At 47.2% G+C, this 24,047-nt stretch overlaps 1 protein-coding gene across 3 annotated transcripts in view; it reads left to right on the forward strand.

The window, feature by feature from the left end:
* EVA1B (eva-1 homolog B) overlaps positions 1-24,047 on the forward strand; it is a 138,264-nt gene that overhangs the window by 108,533 nt on the left and 5,684 nt on the right. Inside the window, exons 1-2 of one of the 3 annotated variants that reach the window (XM_078681201.1) lie at positions 4,305-4,368; positions 23,222-23,330. In XM_078681201.1, the coding sequence (XP_078537327.1) occupies positions 23,264-23,330 (67 nt within the window). In that variant the 5' untranslated portion in view covers positions 4,305-4,368; positions 23,222-23,263. Of the gene's footprint in view, positions 1-4,304; positions 4,560-23,221; positions 23,331-24,047 lie in introns of those variants that run through there. The other 2 variants (XM_078681202.1, XM_078681200.1) reach the window with 2 other exon arrangements.

Here is a 24,047-nt window from a genome sequence, read left to right on the forward strand (position 1 = left end):
GTGCGATTCCCATTGGAAGACAGATAGTCAGAATCCTGTGTTTTTCTAACGGGGTGGTGTCTGGAAACACTGCCTCTATTTGGGTGATTTTTTGTGCTAACCAGAATGGTATTTGTTCCCGTTTAGCTGGTACTTTACCTAGGCATGATTGTATGTTCTGTGGTGTAATTTTATTTGTGTTCCCCTGGTGAGGGGTCAGCTGTGGAATTTTAATTGCTGGTTGAATTGTTGAAGTCCGCATCACATATTGGACTAATTGTCTATGTACTTTTATTAATTGTTTTAGCTGTGTTAAAAGCTCTGGTGCAGGCATTCTTTCGATGTCTGGATGTGGTGTGTATCCGGCTAGGACCGGCCACGTTGCTCCTGGTCTACCTAAGGGACCGAGCCTGGTGATGTGATTATTATGTTTTAGGGCGCCATTAAATAAGAGCAGATGCTCTTGAAATTTAAGTGGTACTTCCACCTCCTCGAAAGGAGTGCACGTATTAGGAGGTTCCTCTGTTTTGTAATAGTGGAAGTACTTAGTTACAGCATTTGCTGCTGGAAAATGTATCCATGAATAGTATACCTCTGTCTGCCGATATTCGTGTGCCTCAATTACGAATATGACTGTGCCACCTCTAGGTGTCAGTCCATTTTCTATAAGTTTTAAGGTTATAGATCTCCTTTTGATGACCGGGATGAGTATTATATCCGGGTCTGTTTCTTGCATAGTATTATCAGCTGCTACTATTTCAGCTGCTAATCTAGCTGTCTCTCTTTCTTCATCACTGTCTACCATTTTACCGACAGGAAGGTTATTACTTTTGTTTGCAGATCAGGTTTCTTATGGAAACAAAGATTAGATGCACAATATTTTGGAACAGTGTATCCTTCAACGTTGACTAGACCAAGGACCATACATAGGAGTTTCCTCCTGCGAGGTCTGGCGGATATTACCTTTCACCCACTCCAGACGTCTTTGGAGTATTATGGGAAAAAAGGGGTCTGAGTGAAAAAGCACGACTGAGTTACTCTAAATGTCTTACGTTAGTTTTATCGCCTTATCCAAACGCGTTGGGCGCCATGTAGTGTAGTTCCTATTATCCCAATAGGCTCTGCGCATTGGAATAATACCTTCAATAGTATAGGCCTAGACCAGACGTTAACTAGGTCTACTACTGTCGATATTAGACTTAAAGTTTTGGGTTTGCCATCTAGCTCAGAGTTCACTAGAAACTTTCTCGAATAGGCAAGGAGGAGTTGAACCTCCCTGGATAGACAAGAAGGGATTTAGTTTCTGACAACCATAGAACATGACAACTTTGCTCTCCCCTAATCAAGAGTGTATCTCTAGAGTCGTGTGAAAACAAAAGACGACTTATTTTACTCAGTCAGTACGTGCATTCTTAGTCTCACCAGATTGTAGAGAAAAGGAAGAGACGGGCGTGTTCAATAAAAGATGTTATTTATTGATCAGTCTCTTTTCTCATACAAGAGAAATGGATCGATATGATTGCAATACTTATGGTTAAGTAAAGTGCATACATTAAAAGCAGAAGTATAAAATAATACTGTAAAAACATTGATATGGTTTCTAAGCCATATGAAGGTTTAAAATGAATAAAATGAATACATACACATATACATTTGACTAATCGTACTCAACTGGTGTTTCTAACTACGCCTACCCCGTGTACCTGACCTAAGCCTAATACGTGGGCGGGGATAGAAAGTTACAGTTTAAGTTAAGTTTGTTTTGCCAAGTGACTGACTAAAGAATTCTCTGCAAGGGGTTATTCAGTTCTGTACCTGGAATCTAGGATGAATGAGGGATGGTATCTCTGGTCTCTGGTCTCGATATTCCAGGCTGCCTGCGAGGGCTACCCGGAAGCGCCGGGGCTGGATTTCTCGGCAGGAGAAAAGGCAGCTTCTCATTCTCAGCGCGTCAGGAAGGCGGGGCTGCGCCAGCGGGGTCTGCTCTGCTCTGGGCTTCGGCAAGTCTGGCTGCTCCGATCTCGTCACCACCGCGTGTGTTTGCATAGGGCAATATCGGTAATATTTATACCTTTAAGGTGCCGAGATTGACGTAAGGATGGACATAGATACGTCAATAAGGATGTCATACGACCTGGTCGTTAGCACATTCTTTTGCTGAAGTTCTCGGTGAAATCAAAACAATGGCCGCAGGGTTTTTCCCAGGTTGTCATAGGTTTGATTTGTTTTGAGAACTCCGTATGCCTTATCAGGGGCTGGAGGAATATCGCTTGTCTAATTAGATGGCAAGCGTTATGACCTAATCAGATAACACGTTCCTGTGCCGTAGTGTGGCTTAATCAGATAACGGTTCCTGCATCATGGGGGTTTTCTGCCTCATGGGATGGCTGCTAGTTAACTTGTTAACCAGAATAGGGTCAGGAATAGGGGGATCGATACAGATCCTATAGGAATACATCACAGTGGTTCCCCCATAGAGGATGTTCCCGTAGTCCAGTCGGCTGGACCCCACTACACTCTGCCCAATCTACCACAATCCATTCCACTCTACCCAATCTACCCCATTCCACTTCACTCCAATCTGCCGCATTCCACTCAAAGCTACCCCCTCCAGTCAAATCTAACCTACTCCACTCCACTCCCCCACACCAATCCACGCTACCCCAAACAAACCCAATCTACACCCACCCAATCGACCCCACTCCACTCCAGTCTACTGAACTCCACTCAAATCTACCCCCTCTACTTGAATCTACCCAGTATAGCCCACTCCAATCTACTCCACTCAAATCTACCCCCCTCCAATCCACTCTACCTGACTCAAATCTACCCACTCCACTCTACTCCACTCCAATTTACCCCAGTCTAATTTATTCCACTCCATTCCACTTCACCCCACACCACACCACACCACTCCAAACTCCACTGCTATATATCCATCTTCTCTACAGTCTAATCTACCCCACTCCACTCCAATCTACCCCACTCCGCCACAATCTACCACACTCCAATCTACTACAATCTGCCTCACTCCACTCCAGTCTACCACACTCCAATCCACTCAATCTACCCCACTTCACTCCAATCTACCACACTTCGCAAATCTACACTTCTCCAATCTAACCCACTCTACCCCACTCCAATATATGATACCCCCACTCCAATCTACCACACCCCACTCTACCCCAATCTATCCTACTCCAATCTACTTCACTTCAATCCATCCCAGTTCACCCTACTCCACCCCAATGCAATCTACCCCACCCACCCCACTCCACTCTGATCCACCCCACTCTGATCCACCCCACTGCAATCCACACCACTCCAATCTACCCGATTTGCGCAAGTGGTTTTATGTAATTATTTATTTTATATTCCTTAGCCTGTCATATCTCAATTTAACCACTCCCCACCCCACACCACCATGCTTACCTGCACGAACCACCGCTAAAGCACCTTGCCAAAGCCAATAGCTCCTGCATAGGTGAGACTGATTGGATTTGCTAATGCTTGTTGAGTTGAGAAATTTGAAATTCACATCCCCCGCCCCCAAATTTCACTAAGCTACACTGGTGATTAGCCCTCACCATAGTGCCCTCTTAGCTAGGGTGACCAGGCGTTCCGGATTTTCTGGGACCGTCCTGGTTTTTCAACAGTTGTCTCGGAAGATTTCAGGGAAATTGACTCATGTCCCGTTTTTTTTTTAGAGGGTAAAATGAAAACAGTGAAAGGCACTTCTTAGGTGTTCCAAAAGCAGGGCTAGTTAGAAGCTGTTGTGAATAAACAATGTAATTAACAGGTATGATGCTGGTTTTAAAAACTACATTTTACTTCTTTTCTTAGTGCCTCTTCCGTGTTTCCATGAGGATGAGCCTGTCAGTCTTTGCTATTTTATTTATTGATGTAAAATGTTAGTCCTTCCTCTATTTTTGAGAAATGTCCGGTTTTGGGGTCCCAGGATCTGGTCACCCTTTCCGCGGAGTGCCAGGGTGCCCACCATAGCACTGTACTTTAATGCATGCTCGCCCTAAGGCCCAGTCCCGCCACAGACGTGTTGCCGCATATCCCAGACCACCTCCCATCTCTCCCTGGAAGTCAGCACGGCGTGCGATCTCTACCGTCCCTCCCCCCAACCCCCGCTTCCCCCAACCGCGATATTCGCAGGCCGGTAGCCAGCTCTCCCGTAATATCCCCAGTCCGGTGCCCGCACGGCCCCCTGTGGCGGTCCTCCCAGGGATGCCGGACGGATGCCTGGTGTGCAGATGGATGTGCACACGCCCCGCCCCCGGCTCCGCCCCTCTCTGAGGCCCCGCCCCCGGGCACCGAGGAGGAAGCAGCAGAGTTTGGGAGCCCTGTGGAGCAGCGGGAGCTGTGCCCGATACCTGCCTGGTAAGGACCTTCTGCCCTCGCGCCTTCGTTCTCGGGAGCTTTGGGAATCAGAGAGGGTCCTTCTTTCGACACCAGTTGCATCCACACGGTGGCCTGGGAGGAGAGATGGATGGACAGGAGACTAGGGCAGGGGCCAGGAAAAGGGACCGAGGAGAGGATGAGAAGAAGGGGTAAGAGAGGACGGAGGCGAGGTAAATGAGTGAGACGGATGGAATGGGAGAAAGGGCGGGGAAGAAGAAGGGGGAGAGGAATAGGTGTGAAGAAGGGGGGGGTGGACAGAGTGGGGTGCGTGTAGTTTTACTTTCTCCCCTCGCTGCCGCGCTACCCAGATCGCTCCTCAGGAATTGTGCAGCCCTGTTGTGGAACAGTTTGACATTCAGTATCCGTTCCATGCCATTCACACACTTTAGATCTGATGGCGAATTGTGGCTGCATTTCAGTGATCAAAAGACACTTCCCGGAGCTCTAGCAATGAATCATTTGTCACATGCGAGCTATAATCTTGGCTGGAGCCTGGCCGCCTGCCTCCCGTGGGCCCCCGCCGGTGCGCCTACCTCTCGCCCCGTCTCAATGTTGCATTGTCTTCAGTGAGCTGGATCACGGCGCCTGCGGGCGCTAGAAATGATTTACCTCGTACACGCCCCGCTTTAACCGTTTTCAGGCGCTCCCGATTCACAGCCGAGCGACTGATGCCAAGTAGGAGGTAGGAGAAGGGAAAAGTGCTGTAAGCCCCAAGATAACACAATGTGCCAGCGGCTGACCGGGGACTTGGGAGCCCAAACTTCCTGTCTTGGAAGCATTCACCGGTGCCTCAAGGCTTTGTAGCCACTCACAATTAACAGTTTAATAGCGAGAATGTTTTAAAGGCTCACTTAGTGGTTTGTTAATTATATCGTCTGCATACGTTTAGTGGCTCGCAGGAATGTAGCGCTAAAGTCAGCCGTGCTTGCAGTTTAAGCTGTTGGATGCCTCCATGTCACGGGGTGGGGGTGGGGGGGGGGGGGGGGGGGGTCAGGGGGCGCGTTAATGAGCCACTCCGGGATTTGTGCGCTGTAATCTGGTACTTGAGTCTGACGGTCCATTTGAAGTGACAACAGACACGTCTGGGCTGTTTCGCGTGTTCTCAGGGTGTCTGCGTCAGAGATCCATTGATTACACACGCCTGAAACCCTGGCCAGGCCTCTGGGACTTTATATTGACAGCCATGGGAAATATAAACCGAGGCCTGGCATGGTGCCCCCACCATAGCTGCCAACTGGCTCCGTGTCACAGATGTAACTTTCAGCCCGTCCTGGTATTTCATCCAGTAGCACTAAGCATGATGGGAGTTGTAGGCTAATGTTTGTAACAGGAAAGGTAACATTTAAAAGTCCCGTCCAGTGCTAGAATTATCGGATGAGAAACCAGAGTGTCAAAGGATCACTTGACAACACTGGTATAACACTGACACGCGATTACACTTTAAGCCAAACATTACACACATATGACTAAAGGGCATTAGTGATGTTTCGCTGGCTAATCGGAGGTCAGATTGAAACGGGGTGCCGTAGACTTCTTTCTGTGTTCTTAGATGAAAGTGTACTGCAGCAAGATCGTACACCGTGACAGCGGGTGAGCTGCGATTTGCGGCCCCAATCTTCAAACCTCAAGCAATAACAAAAAATCATGAATGAAAAATCCTTCATGAATAAGGTCCTTGTCTGTAATGGAAAGAACAGGCTGTGACACGATGGATTAAATGTGCCCAGATAAATCCCCAGTAGTTCAAATTAAATAAAGCATTCCTTTATGTTATGCTTTTAGCCCAATAATCGGGTTCACCTACAGCCACTCCAGAGTTTTTATCTGAGAGCCCCGTGGATTCTCGGACGTGTATATTCACGTTTCCCAACATGGATATGGACCTACAAGTGTGAACGCTGTTGGATTAAAAACAAACTCTTAAGGCGACGCTGACGGTAAGTGGCCATTTGGCGGTTCCGTCGCTGGATATCTGTAGCCCGCACAGAACACACAATGCATCATCTGCGGACAGCAACTCTCTCTTGCCGCCCACTGACTTTGACGAGCCGGGTTCAGGGGGCTGCTTCCAACGATCTCGATTTCAGACCGATTTTGGTGTCATTTTAACCATTCTGGCGGCGGGAGAGGTACCCCTCATCAAAATATGAATGTGAAAAATGTCCTGTTAACTCGGGACACTCACTCACATTCAGTAAAACTTAGAATATCAAAGCGCTTCAACGCGTCGCCTCGTCAGAGGTAGTAAGCGCTAGATAAATGCCAAGCAATACCATAATGTCCATCCGAGGAAAGTTTGGGGTAGGGCGGAGCAGTTGGAGGTAAGGGAGGACAGAAAAGTCTCTCGGGGGTGGGCGTGGAGACCGGATCTACCCAGAGGGCGCAGACTGCACCGGAGATGGACCGTGAGACAGCAAGCAGGGTAGCGGCCCAGGGGCCGGGAGTGCCCGGGCAGGCCAGGGCTTGAGCGCACTCAGGCAGGCAGGGTGGGGTCGTGGCCGGCACAGGGAGCCCCAGGCTCGGGCTCTTTTGTTGTGCATGGCACGTGCGACTGGCTGACGAGCTTGCCTGTTTTCTGAAGAATCACATTATTATAGAAATCACCTGGGCAAAGGGCACGCAGTTGTGCCCAGGGTACCCCGGAGCAGCAAACAACTGGCGGCGAGGGCTCGCAGTGAATGCTCGTTCCATCTGCGGCTTCTAGGGACCCCCGGCCCGGACCCAGAGAAGGGGAGCCGGGATCCGAGCACTGTGACCCAGTGATGACCCTGGATCAGTGGGCACAACAAAGATCCCGAGTGGAGGCCCTAGGGGCTGCCCGATCCTGCATTATTGACCTTGATGGGCATCACTGTTGATTTTGCGTTATTATCTTGGTAGGTATCACTGCTGACTGTGCATCATCAGTCTCAGTGGGGATCACTGCTGACTGTGTGTTATTCTCGGTAGGGTTTTTTGCTGACCAATCATTATCAGTCTTTGTATGGATCACTGCTGACAGTGCCTTATCAGTCTCGGTAGAGATTGCTGCTGACTAATCATGATCAGTCTCGGTAGGAATCACTGCTGACTGTGCATTATCAGTCTCGGTAGGGATTGCTGCTGACTGTGCATTATCAGTCTCGGTAGGCATTGCTGCTGACTGTGCATTATCAGTTTTGGTAGGAGTCACTGCTGACTGTGCTTTATCACTTTTGGTAGGGATCCTTGCTGACGGTGTATTATTACTTTTGGTAGGAATCGCTGACTGTGCATTATCACTTTTAGTAGGGACCGCTGACTGTGCATTATTACTTTTGGTAGGGATCGCTGACTGTGCATTATCACTTTTAGTAGGGATCGCTGACTGTGCATTAACACATTTGGTAGGATCACTGCTGACTGTGCATTATCAGTTTTGGTAGGGATCTCTGACTGTGCATTATCACTTTTAGAAGGGATCGCTGACTGTGCATTAACACATTTGGTAGGGATCACAGCTGACTGTGAATTATCAGTTTTGGTAGGAGTCACTGCTGACTGTGCATTATCAGTTTTGGTAGGGATCCCTGCTGACTGCATTATCAGTCTCAGTAGGGATTGCTGTTGACTGTGCATGATCAGTTTTAGTAGGAATCGCTGCCTGTGCATTATCAGTTTTGGTAGTGATCACTGCTGACTGTGCATTATCAGTTTTAGTAGGTATCGCTGACTGCATTATCAGTTCTGGTAGGGTTTGCTGACTGTTCATTATCAGTTTTGGGAGGGATCACTGCTGACTGTGCATTATCACTTTTGGTAGGGATCGCTGACTGCGCATTATCAGTTGGTAGGTATCGCTGGCTGTGCATTATCACTTTTGGTAGGGATCGCTGACTGTGCATTATCATTTTTTGTAGGGATCCCAGCTGACTGTGCATTATCAGCTTTGGTAGGGATCGCTGACTGTGCATTATCACTTTTGGTAGGGGTCGCTTACTGTGCATTATGACTTTTGGTAGGGATCCCTGCTGATTGTGCATTATCATTTTTGGTAGGGATCTCTACCTGTGCATTATCAGTTGGTAGGTATCGCTGGCTGTGCATTATCACTTTTGGTAGGGATCGCTGACTGTGCATTATCACTTTTGGTAGGGACCGCTTACTGTGCATTATAACTTTTGGTAGGGATCCCTGCTGACTGTGCATTATCATTTTTGGTAGGGATCGCTACCTGTGCATTATCAGTTGGTAGGTATCGCTGGCTGTGCATTATCACTGTTGGTAGGGATCACTAACTGTGCATTATCATTTTTTGTAGGGATCCCATCTGACTGTGCATTGTCAGCTTTGGTAGGGATCGCTGACTGTGCATTATCACTTTTGATAGGGGTCGCTGACTTTGCTTTATCACTTTTGGTAGGGATTCCTGCTGACTGTGCATTATTACTTTTGTCAGGGATCGCTGACTGTGCATTATCACTTTTAGTAGGGATCGCTGACTGTGCATTAACACATTTGGTAGGGATCACTGCTGACTATGCATTATCAGTTTTGGTAGGGAGCCCTGCTGACTGTGCATTATCAGATTTGGTAGGGATCCCTGTTAACTGTGCATTATCTGTCTTGGTAGTGATCACTGCTGACTGTGCATTATCAGTTTTAGTAGGTATCGCTGACTGCATTATCAGTTCTGGTAGGGTTCGCTGACTGTTCATTATCAGTTTTGGGAGGGATCACTGCTGACTGTGCATTATCACTTTTGGTAGGGATCGCTGACTGCGCATTATCACTTTTGGTACGGATCACTGACTGTGCATTATTACTTTTGGTACGGATCACTGACTGTGCATTATCACTTTTAGTAGGGATCGCTGACTGTGCATTATCACTTTTGGTAGGGATCGCTGGCTGCGCATTAACACTTTTAGTAGGTACTGCTGATTGTGCATTATCACTTTTGGTAGGGATCCCTGCTGACTGTGCATTATCAGTTTTGGTAGGGAGCCCTGCTGACTGTGCATTATCAGATTTGGTAGGGATCCCTGCTGACTGTGCATTATCAGTTTTGGTAGGGATCTCTGACTGTGCATTATCACTTTTTGTAGGGATCACTGACGGTGCATTAAAAACATTCGGTAGGGATCAGAGCTGACTGTGCATTATCAGTTTTGGTGGGAATCCCTGCTGACTGTGCATTATTTGTCTCGGTAGGGATTGCTGCTGACTCTGCATTATCAGTCTCGTTAGGGATCATCGCTGACTGTGCATTATCAGTCTCGGTAGGGATTGCTGCTGACTGTGCATTATCAGTTTTGGTAGGAGTCACTGCTGACTGTGCCTTATCAGTTTTGGTAGGGTTCCCTGCTGACTGTGCATTATCAGTCTCAGTAGGGATTGCAGTTGACTGTGCATTATCAGTTTTGGTAGGGATTGGTGACTGTGCATTATCTGTCTTGGTAGTGATCACTGCTGACTGTGCATTATCAGTTTTAGTAGGTATCGCTGACTGCATTATCAGTTCTGATAGGGTTCGCTGACCGTTCATTATCAGTTTTGGGAGGGATCACTGCTGACTGTGCATTATCACTTTTGGTAGCGATCGCTGACTGTGCATTATAACTTTTGGTACGGATCACTGACTGTGCATTATCACTTTTAGTAGGGATCACTGACTGTGCATTATCACTTTTGGTAGGGATCGCTGGCTGCGCATTATCACTTTTAGTAGGTACTGCTGATTGTGCATTATCACTTTTGGTAGGGATCCCTGCTGACTGTGCATTATCATTTTTGGCAGGGATCGCTGGCTGTGCATTATCACTTTTGGTAGGGATCGCTGACTGTGCATTATCACTTTTGGTAGGGATCGCTGACTGTGCATTATCACTTTTTTAGGGATCCCTGCTGACTGTGCATTATCACTTTTGGTAGGGATCTCTGACTGTGCATTATCACTTTTGGTAGGAGTCGCTGACTGCATTATCACTTTTTGCAGGGATCGCCTCTGACTGTGCATTATCACTTTTGTAGGGTTCCCTGCTGACTGTGAATTATCACTTTTGGTAGGGATCGCTGACTGTGCATTATAACATTTGGTAGGAGTCGCTGACTGCATTATCACTTTTTGCAGGGATCGCCTCTGACTGTGCATTATCACTTTTGTAGGGTTCCCTGCTGACTGTGCATTATCACTTTTTGCAGGGATCGCCTCTGACTGTGCATTATCACTTTTGGTAGGGATCGCTGACTGTGCATTATAACATTTGGTAGGGGTCACTGCTGACTGTGCATTATCACTTTTGGTAGGGATCGCTGACTGCATTATAACATTTGGTAAGGGTCACTGCTGACTGTGCATTATCACTTTTGGTAGGGATCGCTGACTGTGCATTATAACATTTGGTAGGGGTCACTGCTGACTGTGCATTATCACTTTTGGTTGGCATCGCTGACTGCATTATCACTTTTGATCCCTGCTGACTCTGCGACTGGTAGCAGTCATTTTTGATTGTGCTCTATTAATGTTTTTTTGGATGTGCTGCTGACTATGTATTATTAATCATATATTGGTAGTGGTCTCTGCCGACGGTTCCATTCGTATTGAAATTGAATGTATGTAGCTCATAGAAGCTGGCCTTCCATGTAGCGTCTGGAAGGAGAAGAGAGGCACTATCCACAGCAGACCCCGCTACTAGTTTCACTCTCGGAGCCTCACATTAGGAAAGACCCTCTCGCTCCTTCTTCGTGGCCTCGGAGACTGCAATGACGTCACAGGCCCTGACCTAACTCTTCTCTGGGCGCATTATTCAGGCAAAAGCCCCCATACTCCTGGGCGTTTGTAGGGGGGATGTCTGGGGCGTAACTGTACTTGGTAAGGCACTCACAGAAGTATTTTACGCATAGGTTGCATACAGGTGCATGTACATACACACTGAGTGAAGCCCGGTGCTATATAGAGGTGAAGGCATGCAAACGTTCATCCTTGGCATGGACTGGGACAGTTTTAATTCCCATTACAGTCGTCCTAAACTTGGGCTACCTAACTGTGGCAAGTTCTTAATACCTTTTTTTTCTTTTACTTGGCGCTTCCTACTGTAATATCGCCTCTTAGCGCTGTAAACCACAGGTCTCACTGAGCCATCCACTTGAGATCATGTTGACCTTTGAACTCATCTACGTAAGTACGGACATTCCACAGGTTTTGTGTGCGTGTCTTCTCTTCTGGCCCTCTCCTGAGTGCCTACTTGCATAAAGACCCTACATTCAGAACCCACGCAGGGTCTTACTGTGCGTGTTGTAAAGCACGTGGAAATATATTGTTTCGCTGTTGTTCTGTGCCCTGAAGAAGGCTAGTGTGTGGAAAATAAACGCAGCATGGCGTATTTATTTATTTAAAGAGTTTTATATAGCGCTGGCTAGACCCGGAGGTATCAGAGCGCTTTACATGAGAATCAACAATGTAACAGAAAAAGTTCAAGTTTCTGCACATGCTGTAAATGATGAAAGAGTTATTTCGAGGGCCCTCGGTATTAGTTTCCATTCTTGGGAGCATAAGAATGCAGCGTCAACGAGCTGCTTATGCTGCTTTGTGTGTGCATAGGCGTGGAGTGTGGAACAGAAGTGTTTTTTGAAGGAGGGGCATATGTTTGACACCCCACGCCTGCGCTCCAGTACCTTCACTTGGGGCAGCTTGCGACCTTGCCCCAGCCCCGGGGGTATTCGTGGCAGCCCTTCCTCATGAGGCGTCCAAATGTTCAGAAGTGAAAGTTGAAGGCTGTCCTGTCTGGGGTCTACCCTGACAGCTGTTCCACTGGCACTCGCGAGCCACAGATGCTGCCTATCGCCCGGGGACAAGACTGAGCTCGCGCAGATCCAGGCAGGAATGAACCGGAAACCCACTTTCAGCAAGAGAGCTGACCCTTGGTGGCCCCAGGAAGTCACGAGGATGTCAAGGGCAGGTTCTGGACACAGTGCACAAGGACAGCTGTGCATGTTGATGACACTGGCCCCAGCGCACAGGTCCAGCAGTGCATGTAGATGACACTGGCCTCAGCGCACAAGGACAGCTGTGCATGGTAATGCCACAGTGCACAAGGCCACCAGCGCATGTTAATGCCACATTGCACAAGGCCAGCAGTGCATGGTAATGCCACAATGCACAAGGCCAGTAGTGCACGGTGATGCCACAGTGCACAAGGCCACCAGCACATGTTAATGCCACATTGCACAAGGCCAGCAGTGCATGGTAATGCCACAATGCACAAGGCCAGTAGTGCACGGTGATGCCACAGTGCACAAGGCCACCAGCGCATGTTAATGCCACATTGCACAAGGCCAGCAGTGCATGGTAATGCCACAATGCACAAGGCCAGTAGTGCACGGTGATGCCACAGTGCACAATGGCGTTGCTCGAGGGAGGCTTGGGTCCTTACGCAACCTAGATAGGAACACTTCTGTTTTTATACAAATAAGATATCTAGTTGATTGGTTTATCAAAAGTTTAACAATAAGCGAACCAACGTCTTAATTAATTAGCCCGTGTGATTTATTTAAATTTTCTTTATCTTTTTCAGAAAAATATTTTATGCAGTTAAATCATGTCACCATGAATGGCAACACCTTAGTTTCTGAGCACGTTTGAAAACAAAATACGGTGTACATTAAAAAAAACTATTATGTACATATGTCACAAATACAAACGTAATAACAAATTGCTTTATAAAACATGTATGACCAATTCTTACTAACATGTAAAACTATTTACACTTTTTAAGTGTATATTTTTTCCTGCCAGTGTATATGGCTCTGGGAGCAAAAGCTTAGTGTTGTCGGTTGCAGAGTGGTAACAGTACAGAATCTCTCCCAAGACACAATGCGGGTGCCTTTTCCCAAGAGCTGGCGTCAACGCGTTTCAAACCCAGGGTCTGTTAAGGGGTTATCTTCAGGACCTGGACCAGGTCTTATCAGCTTGAGTGGTCTGAAATTGTGGAAGACCTCACTGATCCTCAATTAGGGTCAGTTGTGCACGTTGATGACAGTGGCCACAGTGCACGAGAGGCCACAGCGCACAAGGTCATCTGTGCATAATGATGTCCCTGGCCACAGTGCACATGGACAGCAGTGCATGGCGATGCCCATAACCACAGCGAACAAGGCCATCTGTGCACTCTGATACCCCTGCTCCTATCCCTCATTTGCCATCACCTCTCTGAGGACATGGAGAGCATAGGACCCGGATCCCCCAGCATGCTCCCCGCTCCCTCCTGATAGCCTGATACACACATTAAAATCACCGACAGAGATTTGGGTGGGTGTAAAACGGCCATGTTTAATATTTGACATTTCATAAACATGACAAGGCATTTCAAATTCATTATTTACAGTTATCAACACAATTTTATTATTGACTTTCCATATCTTTTTCAGCAAGATTCTAATCCTCCAGCACTAAGGGGCCTTCCAGCTCGCATCTTCCCTGCCGAGCATCCACGCAAGGTGCAACCCACCTGCGCCCATGAGAAGTGGGCCCCAAACCTCTGATCCTTGTCCGCCCTCACCAGGGGCCCGCCTCAGACCAGCAGGCTGCCCAGGGACCCAGGAGGCTCGTAACCTGTCGCCCTAGCCTCCCCAGCCGGGGCCATATTTTACAGCGGAGAGCTTACCGTCTCCCCCCTCAGTGCTGGCCTAGGGAGTACGCAAGGCGGACTCCCGTCCATTCCGTCGGTCAATTTTACTGTTCCAAGGTCTTTCTACCGCAACACGCACCTCTAACCCACTGAGCTAAAGGGACGGGTGGGTGGGAGTTAAACTAAAAAAAAAAAAAAAGGCGGGAAGTGGGGGACGCTCTGTGAGCCCGCAACCGGTCCGGTGTAGCAGAGGACGAAGAGACTGAGGTCCCTGCCCCAGGAACCTAAATAGGTCCCCAGTCTCTGCCCTCTGCCCCACCGGAAACGCGCCACCGCATGCTCCGGAAGTACTAAGTGGCCGGTCACCCCTTGGGCTAACCGGCCGCCATTAAGTCTGGACGAGGTAGGGGCGGGGGCCAGGGGGGCGGGTCCTAAGTTCGCGCTCCTGGATGCTCGCGCTTGTCAGACACGGCTGAGCCTGTCCGATGGAGAGGCGAGAGGAGGCAAGCACAGGAGACGGATCCTTTTCTACGTCTTCTCTTCCTGTCCTTCCTTTAGTAAGAATGCTTCTAGTCTCAGGAAGCTCATCCATTCATCCCTCCAAGCCTAGCAAAAATACATTGCATTTGGAAATAAATATACCCATTGTTGAAGTGCCAAAAGACAATTTTAGTTTGTAGCAGACTCAGCTGCTCCTCAGCACTCCGTAGGTGCCGAGAGAGTCCTATGTCCTATGCAAGCAAATAACATGCTGTGACATCATGCTCCTTTCTCAATCAATCAGAGGTTTGTAAAGCAGTGAGGTTCTCAAGGCACTGAGGGAGGGAAAGCGGCTGCTGATCCGTCTGGCACTGGGGTTCAGTCGAGGAGCCAGGTCTTGAGATCCTTCCTGAATTGGGTCAGCGTCGGAGATTGCCTGAGGTGGAGAGGCCTTGGCCAGTCTTGGCGGCAAAGTAGGGGAAGGATCTTCCTCTGGTTCTGGTCTTATGGATCCGTGGGACGGTGGCCAGGGCCAGTTGGGCGGAGCGGAGGTGTCTGGTGTGTACACAGAATGAGAGGCTGTGGTTCATATATGCTGGTCCTGCGTTGTGGAGGGCTTTGTAAGCGTGTGTGAGGAGCTTGAAAGTGACTCTTTTTTTGACTTGGAGCCAGTGGAGATCTCTATGCCCTCTTTCCTTCTTTGCTTCATCCTGTTCTCCCTGCTTCCCTCCCATGTCCCCTTTCTCCCTTGTGTGTTACCCTGCAGCTCTTCGAATGGGTCTCAGCGTGGCAAGAGCATCATTCCGTGCGATTGATGTGGTAAAGCAACATCACACATAGCGGGATTAGCAATTAATTGAAAATAAAAGAGCCATTCATATTAAGTTCATATGAAGGAACAAGCAGTATTATAAAAGGACATTGAGGAGAAACGGCTTTAGAAAATGTTAATAGAAGAAGTTGTTAACTAGTTATAGATAGTAAACCTAAGGTATTTATGCACTGTTTTGTCTGTCATCCTCTGTACTGTGTGTGTTAGACATGCTTACCCTCCCTCTCCCTGTATTTGTAGGTCTGACTTTTAACAGCACTGTTGTCAAACAGACCTGGTGGATTTGGGTCTGCCCATTTCAGTCATTGAATTTCTTCCATTTTCATCCATTGCCTTGATACTTTGACAATCACCTCTTGACTCAGCCCAGTGGCTTATTCATCTCTCACCTAGTGCTATTTGCCATCTGGATGTATCCTTTCCCCTTCTCTCCAGTGCTTGCAATTCACTGCCTGGGGGGGCTACTTTACAACAGTAGTTCGGTGTCTCTAATGTGCTAGCACTGCCTTCCTTGAGCTAAAAGCAGTGCTTAATTTGAGCCAGTGGTGTAAGGGGGAAAGCACGGCCACTTAAATGTCAACACCGGTGCTTGTGACAGACTGCCACAAGGTGGCGCTGTCTATATACATTACAAATGACTATTAACTGCAGCCCAAGTCATTCTCACAGCTTTGGAGACCTGAAATAGGCCGAATTGTCCCACTTGTAGGAGTCTGATGATCTGTAGTAGTGTTACTATTATTGGCAGCATGGCAAGGGCAATGGACAGTGCAGGCTGCAGCGGCCTCCTGACGAGGGCCTTGGCACTTTTTTTTTTTTTTACAAATTAAGCACTGGCTAAGAGGGGTGTTACGGTGCATCCACCTCCGTCTACCAAGTCACCCCTTCATACAGTGGTTGCCATAGCTTCCAATCCCTGTAAGCTGTACACAGAGGACGACTGAAAAGAGGAAAGGAGGACAGGATGATTTCAGCTGAATGGAAATGACAAAAGCCCCAACGCTTCCTATAACGACGCGGTGAAAGACTAACAGACATCAGTGCATAGCCTGCACTTAGACCGGACCGAGATTCACCAGGCCTACTGCCCACACAGATCTCACGGACCTCGGCTCTTATCAAGGAGGCTATAGCCCATCCACAACCACGAACGACCTGCGGTACTGACGCCCGGTTGTTACCACTCCAGACAAACACACCTGATCGGAATCGCACCACGAGACCACAGGACTTGGCTTTAGAAAGCACAATTCTCTTCAGCCGTTCCACCAAACTAAGATCGCCCTGAAGAAGTTTATTGTTAATGAACGAAACGCGTTGGCTGGAACTCCGTTTTGCCGGATGACTTTGAAAATAATGAACTAATTTTTTTGATACAACTTTATAATTGAATATACTTATTGTACGGACCACCTGGGTAGTGCACCACTTCAAATTCTGGTGAAGAAGTTACTATTACCCATTGTAACCGTTTAAAAAATTATTGGCAGCATGGCAAGGGCAATGGACAGTGCAGGCTGCAGCGGCCTCCTGACGAGGGCCTTGGTACTTTTTTTTTTATTTTTTACAAATTAAGCACTGGCTAAGAGGGGTGTTACGGTGCATCCACCTCCGTCTACCAAGTCACCCCTTCATACAGTGGTTGCCATAGCTTCCAATCCCTGTAAGCTGTACACAGAGGACGACTGAAAAGAGGAAAGGAGGACAGGATGATTTCAGCTGAATGGAAATGACAAAAGCCCCAACGCTTCCTATAACGACGCGGTGAAAGACTAACAGACATCAGTGCATAGCCTGCACTTAGACCGGACCGAGATTCACCAGGCCTACTGCCCACACAGATCTCACGGACCTCGGCTCTTATCAAGGAGGCTATAGCCCATCCACAACCACGAACGACCTGCGGTACTGACGCCCGGTTGTTACCACTCCAGACAAACACACCTGATCGGAATCGCACCACGAGACCACAGGACTTGGCTTTAGAAAGCACAATTCTCTTCAGCCGTTCCAGCAAACTAAGATCGCCCTGAAGAAGTTTATTGTTAATGAACGAAACGCGTTGGCTGGAACTCCGTTTTGCCGGATGACTTTGAAAATAAAGAAGTAATTTTTTTGATACAACTTTATAATTGAATATACTTATTGTACGGACCACCTGGGTAGTGCACCACTTCAAATTCTGGTGAAGAAGTTACTATTACCCATTGTAACCGTTTAAAAAAAAAAATTAATGACCCTACACCGTACAACGATGGATGTACAGGATTCAAACTTGTGACTTGCGCATCACCGCAGATCGAGCCATTTTCCTGGTGGTTGCAAACATTTGGGTAGGAGGTCAAGACAAGTGCCTTGCGTGCTACTTTAAGGCTGCCTGGCAATGGCCTGGACAGCTTCTTCACATCAGCAGTGCTGGATTAGGAAGGAGGGGCTTCTCTGTGACCCCACCCCTTCTCTTCACCTGCTGCTCTGCGGAGTGCAACCAAGCGCGAGCACAGATGCTGGTATTTCTAAGTCCATGGTGCAGGTTGCAACCATTTGTTGTCATACATTTGTTAATTTTTTTGTAATTGTTTTGTATAGGACCGGCACGTGGCAGGAATGCCTTTGATGGCGCTGGGCATCCTAGGGTACACACTGGCAGGACGCTTTCCCCCTTCAGTGTGTGTGCCCCATTCCCCCAGAGGGGCACTTAAGGGGAAATCCACTGAAGGACAGGGTGGCCAGAAGTGACCCTCGCTCGGGTGATGCCGCCCTGATCCCTCCTGACCCGGGGAATGGTTGGAAGTGTGATTTTAAGGGACGTTTCTCTGGGATCCCGGGCAATATATAGTTCGGAACAACTTTGGATTTTATGACCCCTTTTACGTTATTTCAAGGCTGCAATAAGAAATTAGGATTTATAGTTAAAGCTGCAAAAACGGTGTCATTCAAAACCAACTCAAATGTATCTTGGCTGGAGCCCTAAAAATCCTACCGATGGTACTTGGCGAAGAGATAAAGAGGCTGGCTGAGGTAGACAAAGAGAGGGAGAGGTGTAAGGAGGGAAATAGACAACGGTGGAGAAATCCCATTCTGTCTCGGGTCCTTTAGAAGGTGGGCGCCCTGGGCAATTGCCCACTTTGCCTATGCCTTAAAACGCCACCGAGGATTGGTCCCCGAGAGGAATGCCGCCCTAAAGGCAGATGTTTTTGGCTCATCTTGAAAGACAGGAAGCTGTCGGTGCGCCCTGCTCGGGGTCCAGGCGGTTCCATCATCAGATTTCTTGCACCATGATGAATTTACCCACATGTTTTTTATCGCTTGACCTGAACTCTGCAACTTGATCTGCAGTTACTGAATAGGAAAGGGCAGGAGGCAGCTTGTGAGGGGCGAGTCTCTGCAAGTGTTGCGCTCCGGGCCCTGGAGTGCCTCGTGCATAAGACACTGGGGCTAGAAGTGGCTTCCTGCTTCGCCAGAAGCCAATGGTGTGAAACAACTCCTCCTAGGCTTTGACGAGGAGCACCCCAGTGAGGAGTGCCATAAATAATTATTGTAGCTGACAAACTCCTCATCCTCTGGGTTTCAGTCTTACAAGTTAAGCCCATTGAAATGGGGCACAGCATGCAGATGTGGGGGCTTTCTGCACCAAAATCCATATGTCACTGCATTTTCAGCCCCCGCCCCCTACAGTAAATGTCATCAGCAGGTTTCATCTGCTGAGAGGCACCTGGGGAAATTGTGAGGTGCTGACTTGATTGCACCTGGTAATTGCTAGGTGTGGTAAATGCCACATGACTGGAAACTGATCCAATCACATAGCATTTGGTTACGAATTTGTCTGAAATAATGTGAATGAACAGGCAGATTGCCCAATAATTATCAGGCATTAAGGCCCTTCCTCTTGATACGTTGCGGCAGGGTTGACCGGCCGAAATAAATGTATACAAAAACTGCAGATGTGCGGTTTTAGCTGCCAAACTCTTTAAATTCCGATGTGTGCTCTAACAGTAATTATTGGACGCACCGGAATTATATGGGGCGTTCGTAATAAGTGCCCACATGTCGATGCCTTATTTATTTATTTATTTTATTTACTGATTTGTAGAGCGATGGCTGCCCATAAGCGTCCCAGCGCTAATGAAAGAAGTAGTAAGTGGGGGGAAGTGAGTTTTAGGGAAACAGCCATGTTTTGAGAAGTTTGCGAAAAGAGAACAGATTCGGTTCCGCCCGAATGTCCAGCGGGAGAGAGTTCCACAGTTTGGAGGCGTTATAGGAAAAAAGACGGCCTCCAGAACGGGCTCTCTTGATTCTGGGCACTGAGGTGAAGTGAAGGTATTTTCCTTGCCTTAGGGAGAATCATGGAGGGGACTGGAGAGAAAATGATACGATACAAGTACAAGGGGGGCACAAACAGGAGGGGCGATTTGCTATTTCATTTTTACGACATTGGCATGTAATTGTCACAGTCTTGTGTTTATAATGTTATGCAAGTGCATAAATCAAGGATTGGAAAATAAAATAAAAGACGGCTCAGGTCGGTTCCTTCGGGCGCCTGGGGACGCTCTGGCAGCCCGTCACTTCTCGCCCTGCCCTCCTTACAAAGGCAGGGTCCTTCCCGGCCTACTGTCTGTTTCCCCATAGTCCGCCTTGCATTCCGATGAAAAGAATCCCCTTCACGCGCCCGCTGCAACTGGAAGGCGCGAGCTTCACAAACAGAGACAGTAACTATAGGCAGTGTTTGAGGCGCCATCCTGACAAACATACTCCTCCTCTGACTGACAGGGAATATAAATCAGTCAATATGTGTTCCCAAACACCGAGTCTTGCTTCGCCTCCATGCGGGCCCCACGGGGGCAGCAAAAACAAACTTGTCTGAAGCGCCTTGCAACATCCACTATTAATTCTAGCAGCTGTTTTCGTACAGATGTCTCATACCCTCTCATGTCGTGAACGACCCCTGAAGGTAGTCCTGGCTTTTATTTATGACGGCACATGAACGTCACATCTAAATGCCTCGGTTAGCGGAAGTGACATCACACGTCCTTTGACGTCCACTTTCACGCACTTACACATACACACACATTCACACATACACTCACACATAAACACCCACTCACCCACAACATGCATTTACAATCAATTTTTACTTACCTCAGCTGCCATGGAAGGGCATTTTCCAGCTTATTGTACTCCATTTTTATTACACTATTAGTGAATAATATATCTTATTTATTCACTATTGGTGTAATAAATTGACAAAATAAAGAGAATGAAGCCACAGCTCACCTAGCACTGATTTTGTCACCTCTGAGGACAGGGGTCAGAAAGGCAGTGCTACGGGTAGCAAAGGGCAAGCCAGGGGTCGCAGCTACACTCCTGGCGACCCCTAAATTACATCCATGACTGTGCATGGTGCTATATGTCGTATAGCAAGAGAATGTGGATTATGAGTCACAGAACGCAGTTTTTAATTACTTTTATATTTAACAGAAACTTCTAACACCACAGGGGCTTATTTACAAGAAGCTAACGCATCGCTGCGTTAAAGCAGCAATGCGCTACTTTCCTTGCTCCTCGGAGGGATACCACTCTGTCACCATGGATGCACTGTATTTATAATACAGCGCACCATGGCGCAAGGATGGACAGAGGCATCAGAAATTTGTACTTATCTATCGGCATAAAACCCACGCATTGCTAGAGTTGTGTCATAAACTGACACAACTCCAGAAATGCATGGGGGATGCCTTTTCTTATTGCACTGCATCACTCCATCGCCAGCTCCAAGCAGGCATAAGGTTTTGACGCAGTGACGTCCTAGAAGTAGTGCAGTGAAATCTTGTAGATGTCACTGCGTCCCTTCTACGAGCCTCTCTGGCATGAGAATGCCCACCCTACATACATCATACCTGACACAGGTATTGTGGCGCAGGGGTTTACAAGGTGACGCATCCGTCTAGACACGTCACTTTGTAAATAGAGTGCAACCTGGTGCATTGTTTACGTCGCCGCTGCATCACAAAAAGTGACATAATGGCAGTGCAAAAGTGTCACAAGTGGATTGTAAATAAGCCCCACACAGTACATCCCTTGATATACAAGGCATATAATATTTTATAGTTCGCTCTTGGACATAAAGACGATTTAAGGAGGGACTGATTGTTTTCCCTATTTTTACGTAAAACTGATCTCTAACCAAATTTAAAGGCCCCTCTTGTGCAGGCGCATCGCTCTCCCGTATGACTGTGACCAGTGAAGGAAATGAAAAGATGGAGACGTCGCAGTCAGCGTTTCGGAGTACTTGCTTCCCACTGAATAGTTTGCATCCACAGGGGCCTATTTACAAACCCTTTGCAACACTTTTGTGTCATAGTTGTGTCACTTTTTGTGACGCGGCGGCGTAAACAATGCACCAGGTTGCGCTCTGTTTACAAAGTTACCCATCTAAGCAGATGTGTTCCCTTGTAAACTCCTGCAGCACATTAAACCAGCGTCAGATATAATGTTTGCAGGGTGGGCGTTCCCACGCCAGAAACCTCATAGATCTTATGCAGTGAAATCTACAAGATTTCACTACTCCACTTCTAGGACGCCACAGCTTCAAAACCTTACACCTGCTTGGAGCATGCATAAGGAGTGACGCAGTGGAATAAGAATAGGCCTCCCCCATGCATTGCTGGAATTGCGTCAGCCTTACAACACAACTCCAGCAATGGTTGGGTTTTGCACCGACAAATACGTGAAAATTTCTGATGCATCTGTCAATCCTTGCACCATGGTGCGCCGTATTGTAAATTCGATGCATCCATGGTGGTGCAAGAGTTTCTCTCGCAGGCGCAAGGAAATTAGTGCATCGCTGCTTTAACGCAGCGACGTGTCAGTTTCTTGTAAATAAGCTCCTTAATGAGAAATGCCACTACGCGTCCTATCTATTGGAAATGTGCAGGTGCTGGAATCTGACCGTTAAAAAGCACAGACCAGGAACCTCTTGCACCATGGTGCTCCTCAATCCCACGGCAAGGCCCCTCCTGAACATTATGCCTTTGGCCCATGCTGGCCCACTTCTCTGCCCCCCAGTCATAAGGTCCACACAATACAATACTATTCAGTACAATGCAATACAATTTGTAAAGCGTGCAGCTGCTTCCAAAGAAGCGTCCCGACACTAGCATGCACTCCTCGTCCCTTGCAATGTCTCTCCTGCACCATTTACTTAAATGAGGGACACACATCCTTCAACAAAAGACAAATGACTACATTTCACACAAAGCATAGGCGCTTGCATAAATACTTGGGCAGTCTCATATAAGACTTTTACCTTAGAAGTGAAGTCACTCCACTCGCATATGTGATTTATATGAAGATTTGGCTGGCTTGTGATTGCATGCCTGCTGTTATAGAAACACAGAGACAGAGACTTAGGGCCCAATTCACAGAACTAACTTAAGACAAAATCCTAAACTTACTACCATTTTGGTATTTACAGAAGGCACTTAGAGAAACATCCTAACTTTAAGACTTTCGGTATTCACAGAAGGCCTTTAGAAGTTCTAAAGTTAGGACTCCTAACTTCTGTGAATACCAAAATGAGTAAGTGCCTTCTGTGAATACCAAAATGGTAGTAAGTTTAGGATTTTGTCTTAAGTTAGTTCTGTGAATCAGGCCGTAAGAGTGGCTAAAGAACAGGGAGATTTGTGGAATGGCTGGTGCCTCTTGAAGATCTGTGCCAATCAGGAAGAAGCATCTTTTCAGGGGCACTATCCTACCCAGAACTTTACCCTCTGGAGCACCTTTATTCCTTTCCCTACCTACAATGTCTGATTGATGAATAGTAAAGAACAAAATCCCCAGTACCTTCTTGTACTTTGTACTGTATCCTAGTTCATAGTACAGCCTGTGGGCTGTGGTAAGACACTGCTTTTACACTCATATTTCTCCTTTTTTCCAGGTGCAGCGGTTCCGCCTTCACTCAAAGAACAGGCAAGACGAGATGGACACGCACAAGAAAGAGATGGAGCTGCTAAGCAACAGCATTGCAGCCTACGCACACATAAGGGGTACGTTTCAGGGCAGTGGGGTACAGAATTTGCACTTTGTAAAACATCCTGGGTTGTGTTATTGTATGAATAATGACACTCTGGTTGAAACAAGCAGTTACAGCATCGGCCAATCAGGTAATGCCATTTTAATAAGGCTTCAGAAATAGACATGGAAGCCTGCCAAAGGCTCCAAAGACCCTTGATGGCCATTGTACATTCATGACATTACTGGGGGTGTGCGTGGGGTGAAAGTAAGAGATAAGGTGAAGAATGGGACAACTTATGTTCCAAAATACAGCCATCAGTCTGGCCCAGAGCTGAAACTGCAGGGCAGACATTCCGTTGACCCTGAATTCATCAGTTAAATTCCACATGTGTGTTAAATTTCATATATTTGAACAGAATAATGAATGTCCAAAATTCTAATGTAATATATGAAGAGCTTTGTCATGATATAAATATATTTATAAAAATCCCTGTAAGATAACAGTTATTTTTCATTATTCATATTTGGTGACATTTTACATTTTACTACAGAATATAAGCTATTTCGCTCCATGCTAGCTGAAGACCTGTCACAGTGTAATAGCATGAGATCATCCAATGCGCATTTTACTGTGTGGTGACGTACAACATTTCACTTTAGCTGGAGACATTTCACATTAAAACGCCTGAAGATATTTCACTTCAAAATATTCACATACTTTTCATAGCAAGGCTTGCAAATAAAACTGT

This window comes from Lissotriton helveticus, chromosome 3_1 (genome assembly GCF_964261635.1).
Source record: "Lissotriton helveticus chromosome 3_1, aLisHel1.1, whole genome shotgun sequence".
Taxonomy (NCBI): domain Eukaryota; kingdom Metazoa; phylum Chordata; class Amphibia; order Caudata; family Salamandridae; genus Lissotriton; species Lissotriton helveticus.